The 20,186-nt window shown below is 46.7% G+C and overlaps 1 protein-coding gene across 3 annotated transcripts in view; it reads right to left on the bottom strand.

Moving 5' to 3' along the window:
• NALCN (sodium leak channel, non-selective) overlaps nucleotides 1-20,186 on the bottom strand; it is a 387,480-nt gene that overhangs the window by 134,436 nt on the left and 232,858 nt on the right. For all 3 annotated transcript variants that reach the window (XM_032771366.2, XM_032771357.2, XM_032771375.2), the window contains 2 exons: nucleotides 10,892-11,029; nucleotides 432-506 (listed from right to left, as the gene is read on the bottom strand). In XM_032771366.2, the coding sequence (XP_032627257.1) occupies nucleotides 432-506; nucleotides 10,892-11,029 (213 nt within the window). The remainder of the gene's footprint in view (nucleotides 1-431; nucleotides 507-10,891; nucleotides 11,030-20,186) is intronic.

Below are 20,186 nucleotides of genomic sequence, written 5' to 3'. Positions count from 1 at the left end.
ATAAAATCAGGACACCTGGTCACCCTAGTTAACTTTTTTTTTTTTAATACGTGAAAGAGGATAATTCTATACTAACTTGTGAAACAGTATTTTTTCACTATTTCAGAGATTAAAAAAAGCCATTGATAAAATAGTTCTCCATTCCAGCCCTAATCCTCCAACAAGTTTTGTCATTGATCTCAAATCGGAGCAGGATTAGGCCCTTGATCTTAACTACTACTTAGTTAAATGGATGAACTAATCTGAAATGTGAACAAAAACCAATAATGATAAGTTAAATGAAGCCGTTCTAAACTGAATATTAGAAAATGTGCCATTATGTACACAAAAATCCACATTTTTAGCAGGGAATTGGTGGGCATGATTACGCTCTGATGTAAATATTTTCCAGCATAAAAAAAGCCAAAAAAGAACGCAAAAAATACTCTTACTTGTTTAAGCTTCTTTAGATCTTCATCAAGTTCCAAGTTGTCCAAAATAACAGCAACAAACAAGCTGAGCAAAATCTACAAAACAATTAAAATATTTTTTAAAAGTTTGAGTTCCCTTATGAAGCAATATTAAATACTGTGGGTGAAATCCTAACCACTCTGAAATACCTGGGAATTTTGCCATTGACTTCAATGAGGCTAGAATTTCACCGTTTCTACTATTCTTTTTCTAGGTAGTATATTGTATTTAGCTATGTATACAATAGTTAAACAAAATTACAATTTGAAGATTTTAGACTCCATGATAAATCCATTATTTATGTTTAATGAATATCCTTTGAAGTATACCTAACAGGAGAAAATCACTTAATGTTAATCAAAGTAATTATAACAAGGAACAAAGTGTAATCCTGAAGTAGTAGGAGAAATACTACAAAACTACGTTATGCAACGCTACCGCAATGTCCCTTGTGCTGCGCAGTGGAGAGTATGAGTGTATGTATGCCTGTGAGCCAGGGGCCAGTGAAGCTCAAGGTATGACTGATGCTAGCTGGGAAAGAGAAGGGTCAAGGGTGACTAGAGGGGAATACACAGATGCAGCACATCCTCTCAGCTACGCCCCAATCCTGCAATAATTATCCATATACTTAACTTTACTACGGTGGGTAGCCCTATTGATTTCAAATGGGACTATTCATGGTAAAAAAGTGAAGCACTCATTGTTTGCCACATCAGGGCCCAAGCCATAAAAGGAAGCTACTTCTCTCTACTGGAAATCCTGAATGAGGGTGTCAGCAGAACCACCACCTAACCCCTCTTGGGGTGAATTCCCTGGCAGTACAAAATGCCTTGCAAAAGTGACTTCAGCACTTGAAGTCTGTCTGCATTCCTATGCACCTAAAAACCTTAGACTTTCAATGCCACTTTTGAAACGTTGGCTCATGAAATATAAACATATTGGACAAATCATTTCTGAAAAATGTCAATCTTCAGAAAAAGGAATGTTCTTATTGTAGCATATTTGCTCAGACGATATTTAGGAGATTTCCTGCACCTGCTGTGAAGAGCGTATTTAACAGACTATATAATTAAACATTACTTCATCTATTAGTGGTAACAGGTTTCAATCCTGAGGTTGCTGTGTTAAATATTAAAGTGACCTTTAAAATGCTAAAGCAAGGCAGAATTCAGCTATAGTACCTCTTCACTAGCATGAAACACTCTAATCATTAACAATTATCAGTGAGAATTTGTCATTCTGTCAGAATGTTATGGTATATCAATTTTTTTTGAACAACCTGCATAGTCTATTATACTGTATTACATAAGGCCTGACCATAACAGTTAAGAAACTATTTACATTGGCATTTACTACTTACTATTTACATTGAAGAGACACACAGTAACTATTAAATAGATGGCAAGTTAGTACCATATATATGTATTGTGACAGACTCAGGCTAGTGGGGTACAGGAGTCTGGTAGAGGGCAAATATACTGGTCACTGGATGAGTAGTTTTCTGTTCCCTAAGTGACCAGAGCAGGGGAGCAGGGGCTTGCACTAGAGTATCAGGAACCTGCTAGAACCATTAAGGCAGACAGGCTGATTTAGAACCTATCAAGCAGGCTAATCAGGGCACCTGGGTTTAAAGGGCTCACTCCAGTCGGGGGGAGAAGGACTAGAGGAGAGAAGTGCATGTGAGTAGCTGGAGCAAGAGGCACAGGAGCTGACAGTGACAGGCTGCGCTGGCTGGGGGACTGAAAGGTACAAGTGTTATCAGACACCAGGAGGAAGATCCTGTAGTGAAGACAAAGAAGGTGTTGGGAGGAGGCCATGGGGAAGTAGCCCAGGGAGTTGTAGCTGTCGCGCAGCTGTACCAGGAGGCACTATAAACAGCTGCGATCCACAGGGCCCCAGGGCTGGAACCCAAAGTAGAGGGTGGGCCAGGGTTCCCCCCAAACCTCCCAACTCCTGATCAAACACAGAAGGAATTGACCTGGACTGTGGCTTCTACCAGAGGGGAAGTTCTCGGGGATGTTTCCTGACCCACATGGTAAATCTCTGAGGTGAGCAAATCTGCCAATAAGTGCAGGACCCATCAAGGTAGAGGAGGAACTTTGTCACTATATATATATATATATATATATATATACACACAAACACAATCAAGACACACAAGACTTTCATCATTCTCTTTCACTTCAACATAAACCTTAGAGCACTTATCACAAGACAACAGTTAAACCCAAACTTCTTCAAATGATTGCTCATATCCATTCCAGTCAGGTGTGTGCGCGCCGCGTGCACGCTCGTCGGAGAAACTTTTACCTTAGCAACACTCAGCAGGTCGGCTGAGCGCCCCCTGGAGTGGCGCCGCTATGGCGCCGAATATATACCCCAGCCGACCCGGCCACCCTTCAGTTCCTTCTTACCGTCCGAGTCGGTCGTTGGAACAGTGGAGTGCGGCTTAGCTGACCTCCACCTTCCCTAGCTACTTGTAGTTCTTCTTCTCGTTGTTATATTCATAGTTATAGTTGATTGTTCTTTATATATATATATATATATATAGTTAGTTAGATTTAGTTATAGTTCATAGTATAGTTGATAGTTAGTAGTTGTTAGCGGGTTCTGGGGGGTAGCCCCTTCCCCGCGCCGGAGCTCATGCCTGGCTCACCGGGTTTCAAGCAATGCTCGGCCTCTCACAGGCTGATGCCGACAGGAGATTCCCACGACTCCTGTTTGAAGTGCCTCGGGGAATTGCACTTATTTTCTAAGTGCTCAATTTGCAAGGCTTTTAAGTCTAGAACTAAGAAGGAGCGGGACATTAGGTTAAGGCAGCTCCTCATGGAAGCGGCATTGACGCCTTCGCCTTTGGCATCGAGCTCGAGCCAGCCGGTGAGCAAAGGCACCCCTACGGCACCGGGCACCGCCAGTACGCCTAAGGACTCCTGGCACCGGCCTCAGACGGCACCGAAATCGACTCCCCGCCGCTTCCTCTCCCCAAGGTCGAAGACAACGAAGGCTCACATGGGCTCGACAACACCCGCGTCGCAGCCTGAGACTGCGTCTAGGTCGGACCGCCCGGCACCAACACCTGCCGTGGCACTGCCTAAACCGGCACCGTCGACTCCAGCCCTGCGACGGCCATCGAGTCCGGCACCTGGCAGCTCCCCGGCACCTGCTGTGGTAGAGCTCACTTTGCCGTCTACCCTGGAGACGTTCTCTGCGGCGAAAGACTTGATCGCCATGACCGATTCGGCACTGCCCCTACCCCCGGCACCGCCGGTGCGGGTACCACCTTCCATGGGTAAGCCGACCCTGACCAGACCATTGTCTGTCAGCGTAGCGGACCGACACCGCTCACGGTCACGATCCCGCAGACGTTCCAGGTTGAGATGCCGCTCCTGCTCTCGACACCGCTCCCAGTCCCGGCACCGCTCCTCTCCACGGCACCAGTCGAGCTCGCGGCACCGATCAGGCTCGCGGCACCGATCAGACTTACGGCACTGATCGATCTCTTGCTCCTCATCCCGCTACTCGCGGTACCGCTCCAGCTCCTGGCACCGACCCAGGCACCGTTCCTCCCGGAGCAGATCACACTGCAGAAACTCGAGATCCCGGTCGACCTCCCGGCACCGGCCCGGTCACAGGTCCCGGTCTCGCTCTCGGTACCGCTCTGCGTACCGACACCAGTCCCCACGGTCCCGGGGTGTGAGATCCGTTCGGACTTCAGCTCCAGGGTTTTCTGCTCCCCCACGGCCATCCAGGCAGACGTCTGTATCCTCCCAGGTGGACAGCTATTACGACCGGGACCGTGATACGGAGGTGCCCACGGGGGTTTTTCAGGACACGTCCTCAGGACATAGGGCCTCAACAGTGATCCTTTTGGACACCCTGGGCGTACCATCAAGCCCAGGGTGCTCCCCTAGTCCAGGCCCGCTTTGCTGCCGCAGAACATTGGGCACCAGAGGCCACCATTTCCCGCCCCCCCGCGGCTGAGTCGGAAGAGCACACGACCCATCCTCCAGACTCCCCAGGACAGCTGGAGCAGGAACCACCCCAGGAGCAAGAGGCTATCCAGGACCCTCTCATTCCTGGGGTATCATCGTGCTCCTCCCCGGATGAGGCTGTGGCGGGGACCTCCTTGTCGGGGCCTCCACCGATAGACCTCAGGGCACATCAGGACCTCCTGCGCAGGGTGGCTCTCAATATCAACCTCCCAGTGGAGGAAGTCCCGGAAGTCGAGGACCCTGTAGTGAGCATCCTGACCGCAGATGCCCCCACCCGGGTGGCACTGCCATTTATTAAAACTATCCAGGCCACTGCCGACACTCTCTGGCAGTCTCCAGCCTCCATTCCACTGATGGCAAAGGGAGTTGAGAGAAAGTACATGGTACCCTCTTGGGGGTATGAGTACTTGTATGTGCATCCTCCCCCTTCCTCATTGGTCGTCCAGTCGGTCAATGAAAGGGAGCGCCATGGCCAACAGGCGCCCACCCCAAAGTCCAAGAAGGCTAGGTGGATGGACCTCCTATGCCATAAGGTCTACTCAGCGGGGGCCCTTCAGCTCCAACTGGCCAACCAGCAGGCTCTCCTGAGCCGGTATAACTATAACACCTGGGCAGAGGTGGGTAGATTTACCGAACTGTTACCCCCGGACTCACGCCAGGAATTTACCGCGTTCCTGGAGAAAGGCAAAAAAGTGGCCAGGACCTCTCTCCAGGCCTCCCTGGACGTGGCTGACTCGGCAGCCAGAACTTTGGCCTCCGGCATCACCATGAGGCGTATCTCCTGGCTCCAGGTCTCTAACCTGCCTCCCGAGCTTCAGTACACTATCCAGGACTTACCCTTTGAGGGCAAGGGTTTGTTCTCAGATAAGACTGATCCCAGGTTGCAGAGCCTGAAGGACAGTAGGGTCATCATGCGATCGTTGGGCATGCATACACCCGTGACCCAACATAGACCCTTCAGACCCCAACCTCGCCGCCCGTACTTTCCGCCTCAGAACAGACAGGACCTCAGTAGGAGGCGCGGGCGGGGTGACCGCAGGCACCAATCCGGCCCCCAAGGGGGCCAGAACCAAGGGCCCTCGAAGGCACCACCAGGGCCTAAGGCCAACTTTTGAAGGTGCGCCCAGGGACGGCGTACCAGTCTCAAGGCAGGATCCTTTCCCTCCCTTCTCCAACCGTCTCTCCTACTTCCTCCCGGCGTGGTCCCAACTGACTTCGGACCTTTGGGTTCTACGCACAGTGAAGCAGGTACACCTCATATTTGCTTACCCGCCGCTTCGCCCCACCCATCAGTCCTTCGGGACCCCTCTCACGAGCCAGTTCCTCTTACAGCAGGTGCGTCTCTCCTCGCAGCGAGCCATAGAGGAGAACGTACCAGTAGAGACGAGAGGGGGAGGGGTTTTCTCCCGTATTTCTGATTCCGCAAGGGAGGCCTCAGACCTTTTAACCTGCGGTGCTCCAAATGGATGTCAATTGCCTCCTGCCATTGGTCTTCCTTGAAGACGTTTTATGCCCCTACAGATCGTGCGATTGGATACCTTGAGTCACTACCGCCTCGCCATCCATGCGCTGTCGTACTTCCCAATTGCTCTTTCACCTAACTTTATCTTGATCGCTTCGCCATTGCTCACTACCACCAGCATATTCCGGTTCAGTTCCTTCTTGCGCATGCTCTCCCCGTAGGCCGCCTCCGAGTGTGTTCTCCGGTGGTGCTTGCTCGTTGCACCATCCTCGCAGGCAGCAGATAGTGTTCCTGTCATTGGCGAGCATGAGCGGTGTGGGGCTGTCTCAGCCGTCAGGTTCCGCAGCTACGTCAGCATAATCGTGGACCCAATCTATGCTCGGCTGAGGCGACTCACTAACACCGAGGAAATTCATGCTGCGCGCTCACTACAAAAATATGTAGTTTTCTGAGCGAGTCCCCTAGGGATATGCAACTACAAATGCAGAGGTGGAGATGCAAATTATTAACAGAGTGTGTGTATTACATTATATCAGATATTGGGCCCTCTCGGTCGTGCCTCGAGCGTTGCTGGTGAAGGGGCTTGGCAGCTGTACCATAAATTTAAAATGAAAACTGTGACAAGGTGCAGGTCGCTTTGCCTTTCAGTTGGTCAATTCGGTCTTCAGCAAGATCCGGGCAGGGCTATGTGTCTGTCCCAGTCCTTCCGCTTGTCCCTGATGGTGGCTGGATCTATGGTATGCGCCGGGTGCCGTTCCATCCACAGCCGCGTCCGGGACCTTGAGACGATGCGTATCCCTCGCTGGGTGGGCCATAGTCGCTTTGTACCCGGCTTTGTATCGGAGCTGTGCTCACATAAGTCGGGAGTTGGAGGGCAGTCCGCTCGCAGTGCAGGCGTTCCAGCATCTTCAGCCGTCTGTGTATATGTTTCCGACAACACAACGCAGGCTGTACATATTCAAACGGGGTGGGACCATTTGTCTCCCTGTGTCAAGGGCCTTCGACTTTGGCCTTCTGTATAGCACCAGTGGATCGTGGGTCCTTCTTCGGCGGGTCCGAACGCCTGGCGGATCGGCTAAGCTGTCCTTCCTCTGTCACGTATGGTCAATAAGGCCAGGATCATCCATTCGTCTCTCAGAGTGGAGATTTCCCCTCTAATCTTTCTCCTCCGCTCGAAAGGAAGTGCCAAGGTTTGCTCTTTGGCTCCTTCCTCGGGGTCAATCCAGACGCAGTTCCTGCCATGGAAGTACCACCTGTACATGCCTTCCTCCGTTTCCTCTGGTGCACAAGGTCTGTGAGTACCCAGGGAAAAGCGATTCTAATCTGATTGCGCCGCGTGGCCGACAGCATGTACGACGCGCACTGCTAGATCTGTACTGGCACTCAATTCCTCCTCCTCTCCTTCAGACCTGATATCCGGCAAGACCACGGAGGCTTCGCACAGACCTGCAAGCCTCATCTCATGGTGGCTCCTGCATGGGCTAAACACGTGGGGTTCCGCTGTCCGCTCGTCCAGGCATATTCTCCTCAGTTGCAGGAAGCTTCCACCGCTCTACGTTAATTGCCCAAGTGGAACGCTTCTCTTGCTGGTGCCACACAGGGCGTTACCCTTCGGAGGCCTTTGATCCCCGGTCCTGACACTTGCCTTAAGCAGCAGGGACTGGCAGCATCTCTCGGAGGGCACTTAGCGCCATATCGCCTCATCAAGCAGAGGGTGGTCACTCGTGTTGCTCCACCCATGTTCTCTCGTTCCATTAAGGGCTAAGAAGCTCTATCCCCACGTCCTCGCCTGCCCTACTGGAGTCTGCATTGTGCGTCCTGACAGATTAATGCCACGCCTTTGAGCCTAGAACTGCTCACTCTGTAGCCCTGTCGTGGAGCAGTCTTTCTGGTAGCGATATTTACTCGGCCAGGCGGGTCTATGAGCTAGAGCGTCACTGTGGACCCACCTCACTGTCTTTCATCGCGACAAGGTTGCAACTGGTCCTTCATCGGCGTTCCTCCTTAAGGTAGTGTCTGGCTTTCCATGCCAGGACATCTTCTCTGTTTCTTTCCAAGCCCCACTGTTTCTTGAGGGAGCAGCAGCTACACTCCTTAGATGTGCGTAGAGCGCTCGCTTTCTATATTGAAAGGACGAAGCCCTTCTGGAAGTCTCCCCAGCTGTTCGTGGCGGTCACGGAGCGGATGAAGGGTCTACCAGTCTCCTCCAAGAGGATTTCCTCCTGGGTGACAGCATGCATCCGCACGTGCTATGACCTGGCTCATGTCCCCTCCGGCCACCTCATGGCGCATTCTACCAGGGCTCAAGCTTCTTCAGCCACCTTCCTGGCGCATGTACCCATCCAAGAGATATGCCGTGCTGCGACCTGGTCATCGGTCCACACCTTCACCTCACACTATGCGCTGGTCCAGCAATCTAGAGATGATGCAGCCTTTGGGGCAACAGTTCTGCATACTGCCACATCTCACTCCGACCCATCCGTCTAGGTAAGGCTTGGGAATCACCTGACTGGAATGGATATGAGCAATCACTCGAAGAAGAAAAGACGGTTACTCACCTTTGTAACTGTTGTTCTTCGAGATGCGTTGCTCATATCCATTCCAAACCCACCCTCCTTCCCCACTGTCGGAGTAGCCGGCAAGAAGGAACTGAAGGGTGGCCGGGTCGGCTGGGGTATATATTCGGTGCCATAGCAGCGCCACTCCAGGGGGCGTCCAGCCGACCCACCGAGTGTTGCTAGGGTAAAAGTTTCTCCGAGCGTGCACGCGGCGTGCACACACCTGACTGGAATGGATATGAGCAACACATCTTGAAGAACAACAGTTACAAAGATGAGTAACCGTCTTTTATTTGTTTAGCCTCCTCAGTTCCCATCGGGATTTATAGTCTTCACTTCCAAAATTTTTGTTCTTCAAGCCTCAACTTTTCCTCAGCTCTTATTGAGAAACCCATTCATTTATTTCCAGCTCTCTACAGTCTTCTTTGTCAAATGGATACAATTATCACTCCTCCTTGCTCTGGCTCCTGAAAGTTATCATACTTCTACATTTAATTGCTTTATTTTTTAGCCACTTATTGTTTATTCTTAGACCTCTTCTTGTTTGTTTGGTAGCAACCTGACCCTTTCCACATCTCTTCACTGATCAAACATTCATTTTTCTCCTACAGTCTCCCTCTTCATTTTTCAATGTTATTTCTATTTTCATTTTGTCTCCATACAACTTTGTTCTACTTTGATTTCTTTCCCCTTCTATAGTCTAAGACCTGATAGCTGAAATGTCAACTTTAACCATATGTTGTCCCTGCTACTCAGATGCACTTTATTAATTTCAGAGACACTATATGGTATCATTCATATAGGGATCAGGCAACTGCAAAATTCTCCTTGCAGTTTCCTTTATACTCTTCCATTGTGTGGGGGGACAGGGTGAGTGTAATATGTGTGTGCCCATACAACCCTACATACAATGGAAGAAGCCAGCGGATTGGTATGTACAGGAGTATTCCCAGAACAGGGCTGAGGATGAGATGTAGGGAGATTGCACAGCACTTGGGAGACTGACTCTCTTGAAATGGAGATGTTAGACACAAAAGGATGTGGCCCACTGGGCCAAGAACATCCTTTGCACTGTCAGAGAAAGGGGAACATGAGATTTCCCCATACCCCCCAATCAACTTTACAACATGTGTTTCCAAGTCCAGTATCATTTTCCCTGTTCCTCTTTCCATCTTGCCATTCCCCTTTCCAGGAGCTTGAAATGGGGCTGCAGTAACTTCTATGGCCCTTGTACAGAGGAGGGGAAGTGAGGAATTCATATACACAAACTGCTCTAGCCACCAAACAACTTGTGATTCCTGATGGCAGAGCAGGAGTCATCCACTCCCAGTCTGGTCTGATCCTGTTCAGGGTCAGCTGGTTTAGTAAGGAGCCGGTTAAGTAGCAGTAAGAGAATCTGGCACCTATTATTGCGTCAGCATTTTGGCCTATATGAAAGAACTCAGCTGCTTGGTATGGTCCAGGTGAAATTCTATAATCAGTGAAGCAAACAGAAAAGAGGGTGTATGTACATAGGTAAACAGAGTAAGTCAGGTAAGAAAAGCTATACTGTACAAGGCAGGGAGGTTCTGAAAGTCAGAGAAAGGAATGGAGGACAGGGAAAGTAGGAATAAGAATATTCTTATTTTTAATACAAAATATATGATGAGCATCATGAGAAATTAGTGGTAAATGCATCTGTTATTTAGTCTTAGGGACTGATAGAAACTAAGGGAACCATGGATTGGATTGTGGTGTTCTCTGTGGTCAGCATCCGTAAAACACTACCAGGGCCCTAATTTATCTAGTGTTTTTGCAGAACTGCTTTCCCTTCTGCTCTCTACCTAGAAAGACATAACCTTGGCCATTTTTAGCATACCCAGAAAAGATGTCTTTAGATATAATCCAAACTTCCACACAGATCCAGGAGTTGCTGTGTTAATTTTGATTGTTTTATTAGTTAATATGCTGCATCACATATTTCCCATGGGTTAATTTCTGCATCATATAATAGAAAAAGCATTGTACTGATTTCTAATTAACAATTTGTATCATGAGGCTTTAAACTTCTTTTCTTCAGTTTAATTACAGCTGTGAAGGGAATGCAATGAAACTAAAGAGAGCACCACTGCATGATAAATACTAGCCCTTGTTTCACTCTGTGATCATTTGAACTATGAGGGCTCATGGTACTTACATTATCAGGTTACAGTGGGACTTACGTCTTATGCAGAAAACCTCACACCAGAACAAAGATTGGCCACCATGTACCACAAAGATTAAGACTATATTTCTTGATACATCAAAGAATTAATCCCATGTCCCTTCATAAAAAGGGAAGAATGAGCATGGCAATAAGATTTAGCTAGCTGACTAAAATACACAAGACAAGAAATATTTAGCAATTTGCAGCAAAGGAAAGCACTGAAAATTTGCAGGTCAAAACTTACCAGTGTAGCAAAAAGATGATAAAGTATAAAGTAAATAGCAACTACAGGTGCCCACATATGTCCTACAGCATTAAGAGTCTGATCCATGACATCCACCCATCCTTCCTGTGTAAGGATCTGGAACATTGACATGAATGCCTATGAGAAAAAAGAATCAAACATATATTATAGCTGCATGCACTGCATAAAAATAACTCTATGGACAATCATCAAAGTTGTATGGAGTAGATTTGACAAAGCAGAAAATCCAGTTATTGTTGTTATCTTGATCAACAAAGGAGTGGATTTCAATTCTGTGAATGAGGATTACATGCAATTTTCAGTGCAAAGGCAGAAACAAATAGTCCAATATTTGACTGAAACATAACAGTTTACAGCTGTAAACAGTCTCAACTTTCTTAGTCAATATGAAGCTTGATATCCTCCGTGGTTGATGAAATATAAAGACTACGGTGGGTTTGAGGATCAGTCAAGATATTGCCCTGTCAGTTTATAAGTAGGTCAGTTTATTTTAAGTACTGTTTTCGCCTTCTAAATATTGTGACAAAGCTCTGTCCTTGTCTCCGTGGGTCCTGTGTTTCCTGATGGATTTCGCTAGCCTTGGAGGTTCACTGTGACCCTCCCTTTACCCCTTCTCTCTTTAGGGACAAGGGTCACAGTCTACTGAGCCATTTTCATCATAAGCCAGTGAAGGGAAGCAACTCTCCCTCGCACAGTCTCTGTTGTCTCCCAGTGATTAAGCAGGGGGCAAAGTGGGAGGGAGCCTGGGCCCGCCCTCTACTCTAGGTTCCAGCCCAGGAACCCTAATAGTATCAGCTATGGTAGCTGACCTTTTACAAACAGGACACGTACAATTCCCTGGGCTACTTCCCCACAGCAGCCCCCACTTCTTCAAGCTCCACTTCACCCTTACCTCAGGGCCTCCTTCCTTGTACCTCGTATGGTGTATACAGCTCAGACCACGTCTACACTACGGGATAATATTAGCTAAAATTGGTTTTATAAAACTGATATTATAAATTCGATTTCACGCGGCCACACTAGGCACAGTAATTCGGCATTGTGCCTCCATGGTCCGAGGCTAACGTCGATTTCTGAAGCGTTGCATTGTGGGTAGCTCTTCCATAGCTATCCCATAGTTCCCGCAGTCTCCCCCGCCCCTTGGAATTCTGGGTTGAATCATTATTCTGGCAGACGCCATAGCACGGCAACCATGGAGCCCGTTCAGCTTTTTTTTTTTTCCGGCACCGTATGTGTACTGGATGCCGCGGAGAGAGAGGGCGATACTCCAGCGCTACACAGCAGCATTCACTTGCTTTTGCAATGATAGCAGAGATGGTTACCGGTCGTTCTGTACCGTCTACTGCCGGAGAAAATCTATTGTCGCGGGTGGGTTCTGGGTAAATGTCTTCATCATTCCTTCCTCGCGGAAAAGTGTCAGCTGCAATCTTTGCGCGCCGTTTTTCCCTGGATTGCCTGGCAGATGCCTAGCACGGCAACGACAGGAGCCCATTCAGCTCTTTTTTGTTTCCGGATCCGATGTAGTTTACTGGATCCGCGGAAGAGAGGCGATACTCCAGCGCTATACCAGCATTCATTGCTTTTGCAATGAAGCAGAGATGCGTTTACCGGTCGTTCTTTACCGTCTTACTGCCGGAGAAAACTGCAATAGAATGACGGGTTATCCTTCCTCTCTGTATAGTCCACTGCTATCATGGAGTGCCCCTGGCTGAAATAGCCGGAGGCGCAAAGCAAAGCAAAATTGGATTGACTTACTTGGGACTGAGGTCCAATCCTCCCTTATGGTTTTCTTAAAATAATAGAGTCGTTCCTTCCTAGTAAGGGCAAGGTATTAGGGACCAGTGTACAGAGCACAGTCTGCCGTCGTCAGGTATTCATAGGGGGTGCCTCTGCAACACCCACCACCCGTTACTTCCCTTCTCCCAACCTTGCCTGTGCTACCGCGCAGTGCCCCCCCCCATTTGTGTCATCGAAGTTATAAGAGAATGGCAGGAATAAGAAACAGGCACTTGTTAGTGAGATCAAAATATGGGGAGGCAGCCTCCCGGGGCTATGACCGTCCAGGCAGTACGGAATTTTTCTTTACACAGGAAAGGGGAGGGGCTGAATGAAGCTCATGCCTCAGTTTGCTATGATTGAAGCGGTTCAGCGTTCTGTTACATCTACTGGGAGTAACTGGGAGTCTTTCCCCATTTTTACCCAGGCGCACCGGGCCGCCCCTCACCTGAGGCAGCCAGGAGCACTACGGGCTGATGTTGACGGATGGATTATCAGTTATTGCACCGTACTACACCGGGGAGGGGGAGAGGGAGCGGATCAACTGGGCTCTTCACTTTGCGTGCAGCATCACCGCTCTTCAGCAGCAATTCTAGATACAGAAATCGATTTAAAGAGCCCTTTATATCGATATAAAGGGCGTTGTAGTGTGGACGGGTACAGTGTTAAATCGATTTAACGCTCTTTAAATCGATTTAAACGCGTAGTGTAGACCAGGCCTCAGTCTCTCCAACAGCACCACTTCTCACAGCTCCTGACATGCACACCCACCTGACTAACTGGGAGGCTTTTTAGCATTTTCAGCCAGCCCCTGATTGGCTTCAGGTGTCCCAATCAACCTAGCAATCTCTGCTGCCTTCTGGGAAGATATTAATTGGCCCCAGGTGTCTTAATTGACCTGGAGTAACTGCCACTTCCTTATCCTGGTACTAGGGACTTGTTTAACCTGGGGCTAATATATCTATCTCTCATTACTTTTCTATAGCCATCTGGCCTAGCCCCATCACAATATGAAGCAAAACACTGGATCTTCATGGATGTAATAAAGCTGTATGATTAAATCAGTTCATAAAGGGATAGAAGTTAATTTATGGCTCCTGCCTGGCAAACCACTCCAGGCATTTTGAAAACACAATAAAAACTATGGCCCCTGTCCTTCAAGCTGTTACATGCAAGCTGATCTTCAAAATTATGCAAAGCCCTATTGACTTTTTACTTAGCATTCTGGGTACAGATTTTTCAGTGGCACTTCTAAAGTTCAGAGGCACTCAGCCCCAGAGGTCACACACCTCATTAACTAAGGGTGAAATGGTACATACCACGTAAGCAGTTCAGCTGGTCAGAAAATGGAACACATTTCTCACTGAAAATGTTTGAAATGTTTTGGCCAACTGTCGTTAGAAGCTTGGTAGTATATGAGGGACTCAATTTATTTACAGATTTGTATGTTAAAACTCAAAACTTAAGCTGGATCCATGAACCAAAAGACAATCACTAAATAGAGCAATGCAGTAGGTTAGGCAGATCCCACTTGATGCCATTCTCTTCATCACATGGAGGCCAAGGATCTGTTTAATCAGCACAATAATGTACAGTAGAGTTCACTGCATTAGTCTATACTCAGTGCTGGAGATGTGTGTTATGATTTTCAGGTCAGAGTCAGGCAATAACCTCAGAAAGATCAAGACAACCTGGGTCCTAGATGTTACCTCACAACCTAAATTCAGTGCTTGATCATAGACCCAGGCCTCCCGCTGTCAGCCTCTGTTTGTTAATATGGAGAGCAGGATAATGGAGGCTTGAATAAACGGGATTCATTCTACTGTATATGTTTTTATTTTTTCATAAAATGTAAAAACTAAAGATTCTCTGTAAAAATGTGAATTCTGTGTTTTTCATGGCAAATGGGTTTCTAGGGTCCCTTCTAATCTATATTGGACCTGGATCACCAGGAAGAATGGAGACACTTAGCCATGCCCTCTTTTCCCTGGTCAGCTCTATGCCACTAGCAGCTCCCCTCCACTGGGTTAATCTTCTCATGGCTAATTAAGCCAGGTGCAGGGCAGCTTTATGCCGGTGGTGCGGCACAAACAGACCAAAGCATAGGTCAGAATCTGGCCTAATATGTGAGAAAATTCTTTAGCTGGTAGGTCTTTCTGGGGTCCTATTATTTTGTTCAGCATAGGAAAAGACGAGTTACCATGGATACCATTCAAGAGAAAATGTTTTGGTTATGACTGCAGCAAGCACTGTATGTTTTTCAATCAATACCATAGGAGCACAACAGACAGAAGCAAAGACTGGTCAAATACTGTGTTCCTGAAAACGAAGTTTAGTTAATGTATCTAAAAAAATCTGCAGATCTTGTGAGTTTGAATCTTTGGCTGTGGTCCAACTGTCTATAAATCTTGTTTCTTTTCCTTTTTCACTTTTGTCTAATATCAAGACTGAATTTCTTTCCAGATAAGCAACAATGGTCTGAGGTGAGATTTTACTGCAGTATAGGACACAAAAACAAAGTATGTGAGAAACTGAAGTGAGAAGCTAATGATGTAGCTTGCCATTACTGTTGCTCGATTCAACAGCTTGTTGTGATGTAGATATATTTATATTCTTTGTACCTAGACAGCACAGTCCATAGTACTCGCAAGCATTTCTTGTTGCATTCCTTGAGAAAAACCACCAGAAAAGCCCTTTACACTAATGTAATCCACCCATATTCCTGAAGAATGGGGTTTCATAAATGCAAGTTGAAATATTGTGGAATTTTTATGTCCTTGAAGGAGTAGCAAGTTAACACACAGTGCTATGCTCAAAGCTAATGGCAAAAATGCAATTGTGGTGTTGTAGTATTCCATGTTTGACACTCAGTGACTTCCATATCAAAACTGCTAAGTTTTTTAAGTAAAATAATTTCTTGAACTGACAGCTCTGCCAACTCAACATGGGTTCTGAGAGTCAGGCTGAGATTTTTTTTTCTCTGTACTTCATGACTAGTAATAAAAGTTTCGTAGCTCAAATGTCTTCATATTATATCCTCAGACACCTCTACATTCCTACTACCCTCAGGGAGCTTGTGCAGATTCAGCTGACTGAAATCCAGCTAAATTTCTCATTACTGTTATAGTTCTGCAGTGCTAACTGGACTAAGAAGTAGTAAACACATATTTGTGTCACTAGAGTAAGCACATGACTCTGAATAAAACCCTTAAACCTATCTGTTAAGTAAGATGGTGCCAGTTTTGCACGCTCATTTTTCAGAGCTGAATCACACACCAAGCAAGCAAACTGAAAGTCCCAACTTCCTATGAGAAGCAAAGCAGGGGAGCACCTGGCATAGATCAGAGCATTCAGATGAGAAAGACCCCCACCAACAGTGGATGTGGTTAAGTGGCAGGTTGCAACTTTATCAATAAACATAACCAACGGGTCTTGTTTAATTCCCTAACTCTGTTAGGCAACATATGGATCCATTGTGGGAGGATGGCTAACTTACATCCAGAAACCAGGAAAAAGGGAGGAAAGCTATTCACAACCAAGCATCTCTAAACCAGTTAAAGGATCCAGCCCATCTGTCACAATCTTAGCCACTGGAATGAAGGTGCAAACAGTAGTGCGTGTTGTATTAATTTAGATGAACTATATGGGCCCAAAGAATCAAAGGTGTTAACATAACCCAGTCATTGACCAACATTAAACAGTTTAAACAAGGTTCAGGGTTTCATGCAGAGAACTCAGTCTGCTTAGTAACATGGCAAACATAACATTAAAAGTCCTTTTAACCTTTTATTAAAGGCACAGAATAGAAGGAAAAACAGGCAAAGTATTAAATAGGGCTTTAATTTTAATAATATCCCTTGTTCCCTTTCCTTCAGCTGGAGAAAGATTTTAGAGGGAAAAACCCATTTGCCTGACAGTCTTTTATGATGCCAATAACTGTCCTTTTAGGGAAAAGAAGAAGTTAGTTGAAATGGGCTGCTGCTGTCATTGTTGCTGTTGTTAAAGTCCGATTTTATTTCCTAAAAGACAAAACAAGACAAGCATACACTAGAGAGGACAGAAAAGAATAGTAAAGATCTCTGGCTTTAACTCTCACTCTCAAGCTCGCTGTTGAAAAAACATAGGCACAGGACATGGTTTTATCAGCCAGTCTGAGACCTGGCAAACTTGTACCAGCACTGGGCTGTTTAGGGCATTGCATTTAGCTGCCTCCCTGGTCACAGGCTTACTGTAGGGATAGAGAGTATGCAGTCTTGACCAGCTAAGCCAGACCTTTATTAGACAGAAGGAAAAAAGAGAGAAAAGAGGTAAAAAATAAGGTTGGGAAGGAAAAAAGGACATGTTGCGGTAGGGGGAGGAAGACAAAGTCTCACATCCCAGATAGTGGTTGGGATTTAGCTGGAGCCAGTGGAGGTGGTGATGACATTGGTTCCCTCTCTCTGGTCTGGTCTGGGAAGACATCTCTCAGGATTAGGATGTAGGTCCAGCATGTGAGGAGATGGTGGGTGTGGAAGCCATGCTGGTGGAATTTGATCCTTCCCTTTCTCTTGTCTTTGTCAGCTAGCGTTGCCATAGCCTCCGTCCATTTGTCTATCTTTTGGGGGGGGGGGGGAATCTCAGAAGGGAATGATGGATGGAACAACCCTCTCCCTCATTATTTTGTCCACCAATTAGGCCTAATTTCCAACATGCTAATTTTGATTTCTAATCCCACACTGTTCTTGTTTATCAGGCATGACCTTAATATAGTCCTTGAATTATATCAGGAGGTGTTTTTGTTTGTACTAATTCAGTTTGTCTCCCTTTTGCACCTTTTCCTATCAACATTTATTATTATAGGTTATTCTGACACTTTATGAGCTTCCACTTACTTTTTACAGCTGAGCTCACACTTAGGACAAATGCATAGGCCCAGTTACCTGCTGCAGTATCAAGCTGGCAACCTCCACCCAAGAGGGGCCTTTTATTGTCCAGAAAGCAGGTGGGTGAACCAGTCAAGCTGTTCAGCCTCCTCTGAGCTAACCAGTGGTATAAGAGGGGGAAGGAAGACAATGGCCAAATCTCTGCCCAGTGTCACCTTCCCCATGCCCACTGCTATCTGGAATTCGGAGGGGCAAGTACCTCTATCACTGCCCCCTGATCTTTTCAGGACCCATCATGGCCGGACTTACAGGTAGGTGATGTGGGCAAGTGTCCAGGGTACTGCCATGGTCAGGGGGCACCATGGTTAAAAGGGTGCCAGTGCCTGGGCAGGGTCAGAGGCTTGCGCCCACTGGCCAGGCTCCACTTTCAACTTGTGGATGGTTTGTTGGCCTGAGCAGTGTCCCAGATTGGCAGAGGGGGCAGGTGGGTTGGGCTGGCTCTCAGCTTGGGGAGGGGCTGAAGTTATGCGGAGTGTTGTTGCAATTTGTAGGTGAGGAAGGTCTGCTCCGGGGGTAAGCTGTGGGAGCCCCAGTGGGCCCGAGGCAGTGCACTGCAGGACGGGTGGGGCCAGGACTGGTTTTGCCCCCAGGGCTGTACCATGCGCTGGTTCATGCTGGGAAGGGTGCGAGGAGAGCACCAGGAGAAAAGCTGCTTCTGCCTGGTGTCTCACTGCCTGCACTTACACTGGGCTACCTGGTGCTGCCTGCCTGCCAGTGTAGCAGTTCAGCAGCCCCAGTGACCTTGGAGCAGGGGAGGACAGGGTGTGTCCAGGTTAGTGGCGAGCGCTCCTGGGGGTACATAGTGGCATCCAAAATTGGGAGGTGTTGAGGAGCGGAATCAGTGGGGCTCCCTACGCAGGTCTCTGGCAGTCAGGAAAACACATACAGTGCTGGGTGTGTGCTGTGCTGTGCTTCTGTTTGTGCCTTGCAGCACTGCCATCCCCCCTAGCGCTTCATAAGGTTGCCAGCCCAGCATTCTCACTGCTGGTGCCAGAAGCTCAGGGGATACAGTGAGCCAGCGCTGAGCGTACAGGCTGCCTGTGCCATTTATAGCAGTCTCTGCTGAGGTGCACACAGTCCTTACTGTAACTTAAAAGCTTCCTCAGTAAACTCAGGGTGTGTGATTGTACTGTGTATCTGTACTTAAATCCAAGGAACGGGCACCAAAATACAAGTTTGCCCAGGGTGCCATTTTCCCTAAAGCTGGCTTGGGACCCAGAGGTGGCTATAGCCTACTAATCTGATATGCCCACCCCACTGAAGCAAAATGTGAGGGATACTACATTAAAGTTACTCTAATTTACTTCTGGCTCACAACCTGTGTGTGTGTGTGTCACTAATGATTGTTGAACTAGGTTAACCTTTCTCTATTAATTAGATCTGAATTCCATAATATTATTTATCTTTTTTAATGGGAAACTTCCATTTCAAGTATTTGCTTCAAAGTGTATAGATATCTTTCATATACGACTGCACACCCCTTTTCCCTGTAAAATCTGCATAAATTAATTTTGTAAGTTGAAAAGTACCCTTTCAATGTGATGAAAACTTAGCCTTCCATTTAAAATTGTAATACATAATGTGGTTAGTTCTAATGGTAACCTTTAAATAAATTTAAATCTTTCCTCATATTATTAAAGTTCCCTATATTGGAAAAACATTAGTTTAAAGAAAATAATATGGCAGTGAATAATGATTTTGTGTTTAGTACCAAGCAATCTTTCTGTCAGAAAAAGACATTTTTAGTTGAAAGGTACATTTCCAACCATTTGTGTTAAAATGGAATGCAACTATCTAGCTGACAGAACTAACAGCTGTGAAAATGAGACTTAGAGATTTATGCAAATGGAGGACTTCTGAATTAATTCATGTTATGGAAAAGACTGTCAGTTTCTATGAGTCTTTATGCCCCATTACTTAATTAGCTGTTTTGATGATGGTCGTCAAACTGCATTTGTATGAAGTGGAAGATCCGCAAATAGGGCAGATCTATGAAATGTGTGAGTCAAAGTGACAATTCTGATTTTTTGTCTATCCATTAAATAGATAATGCCCCACAAATGACTATAGATGAAGGGGGGGAAATGTGTAGTTTTACAAAATCTAGGGTTCACTTACAGAGCATTTGTTCAATAAGTATGCTTATATGCAAAGTATCACGGGCCAAATCCCATTGACTTTACATGATCAGTCCCACTAAAATCTAAAATGAGGAGGATTTAGGACCAAGGTTGTGTAAATGCTTGCTCTCTCTCCCCAGCCTCTCTCCTCTTCCTCCCTGCTACATACCCAAGAAGAATACAGTAATATACCATGGTAAGAAAGGTCAGCCTGTAAAAACACCTCAATAAGTTTTACATAGTAATGGCTCTAAAGAGTAAACAATTCATCAAGTAAGAACTAACAAAATTAATTTTTTTATGATTGTGTGGAACTAATGTGTTTCTAGCCAAGCCTCTTTCAGCCTCAGCTCCAGGAGTGAAATCCTGATGATATTAAAGTCAATGGACGTTTTGCCATTGACTTCAATGGGGCCAGGATTTGACCATGGGTTTCTATGTTATTTTGGAACCATT

The sequence above is a fragment of the Chelonoidis abingdonii genome, chromosome 1 (genome assembly GCF_003597395.2).
Source record: "Chelonoidis abingdonii isolate Lonesome George chromosome 1, CheloAbing_2.0, whole genome shotgun sequence".
In the NCBI taxonomy this organism is placed as follows: domain Eukaryota; kingdom Metazoa; phylum Chordata; order Testudines; family Testudinidae; genus Chelonoidis; species Chelonoidis abingdonii.
This window is presented reverse-complemented; position numbering and strand designations above follow the sequence as displayed.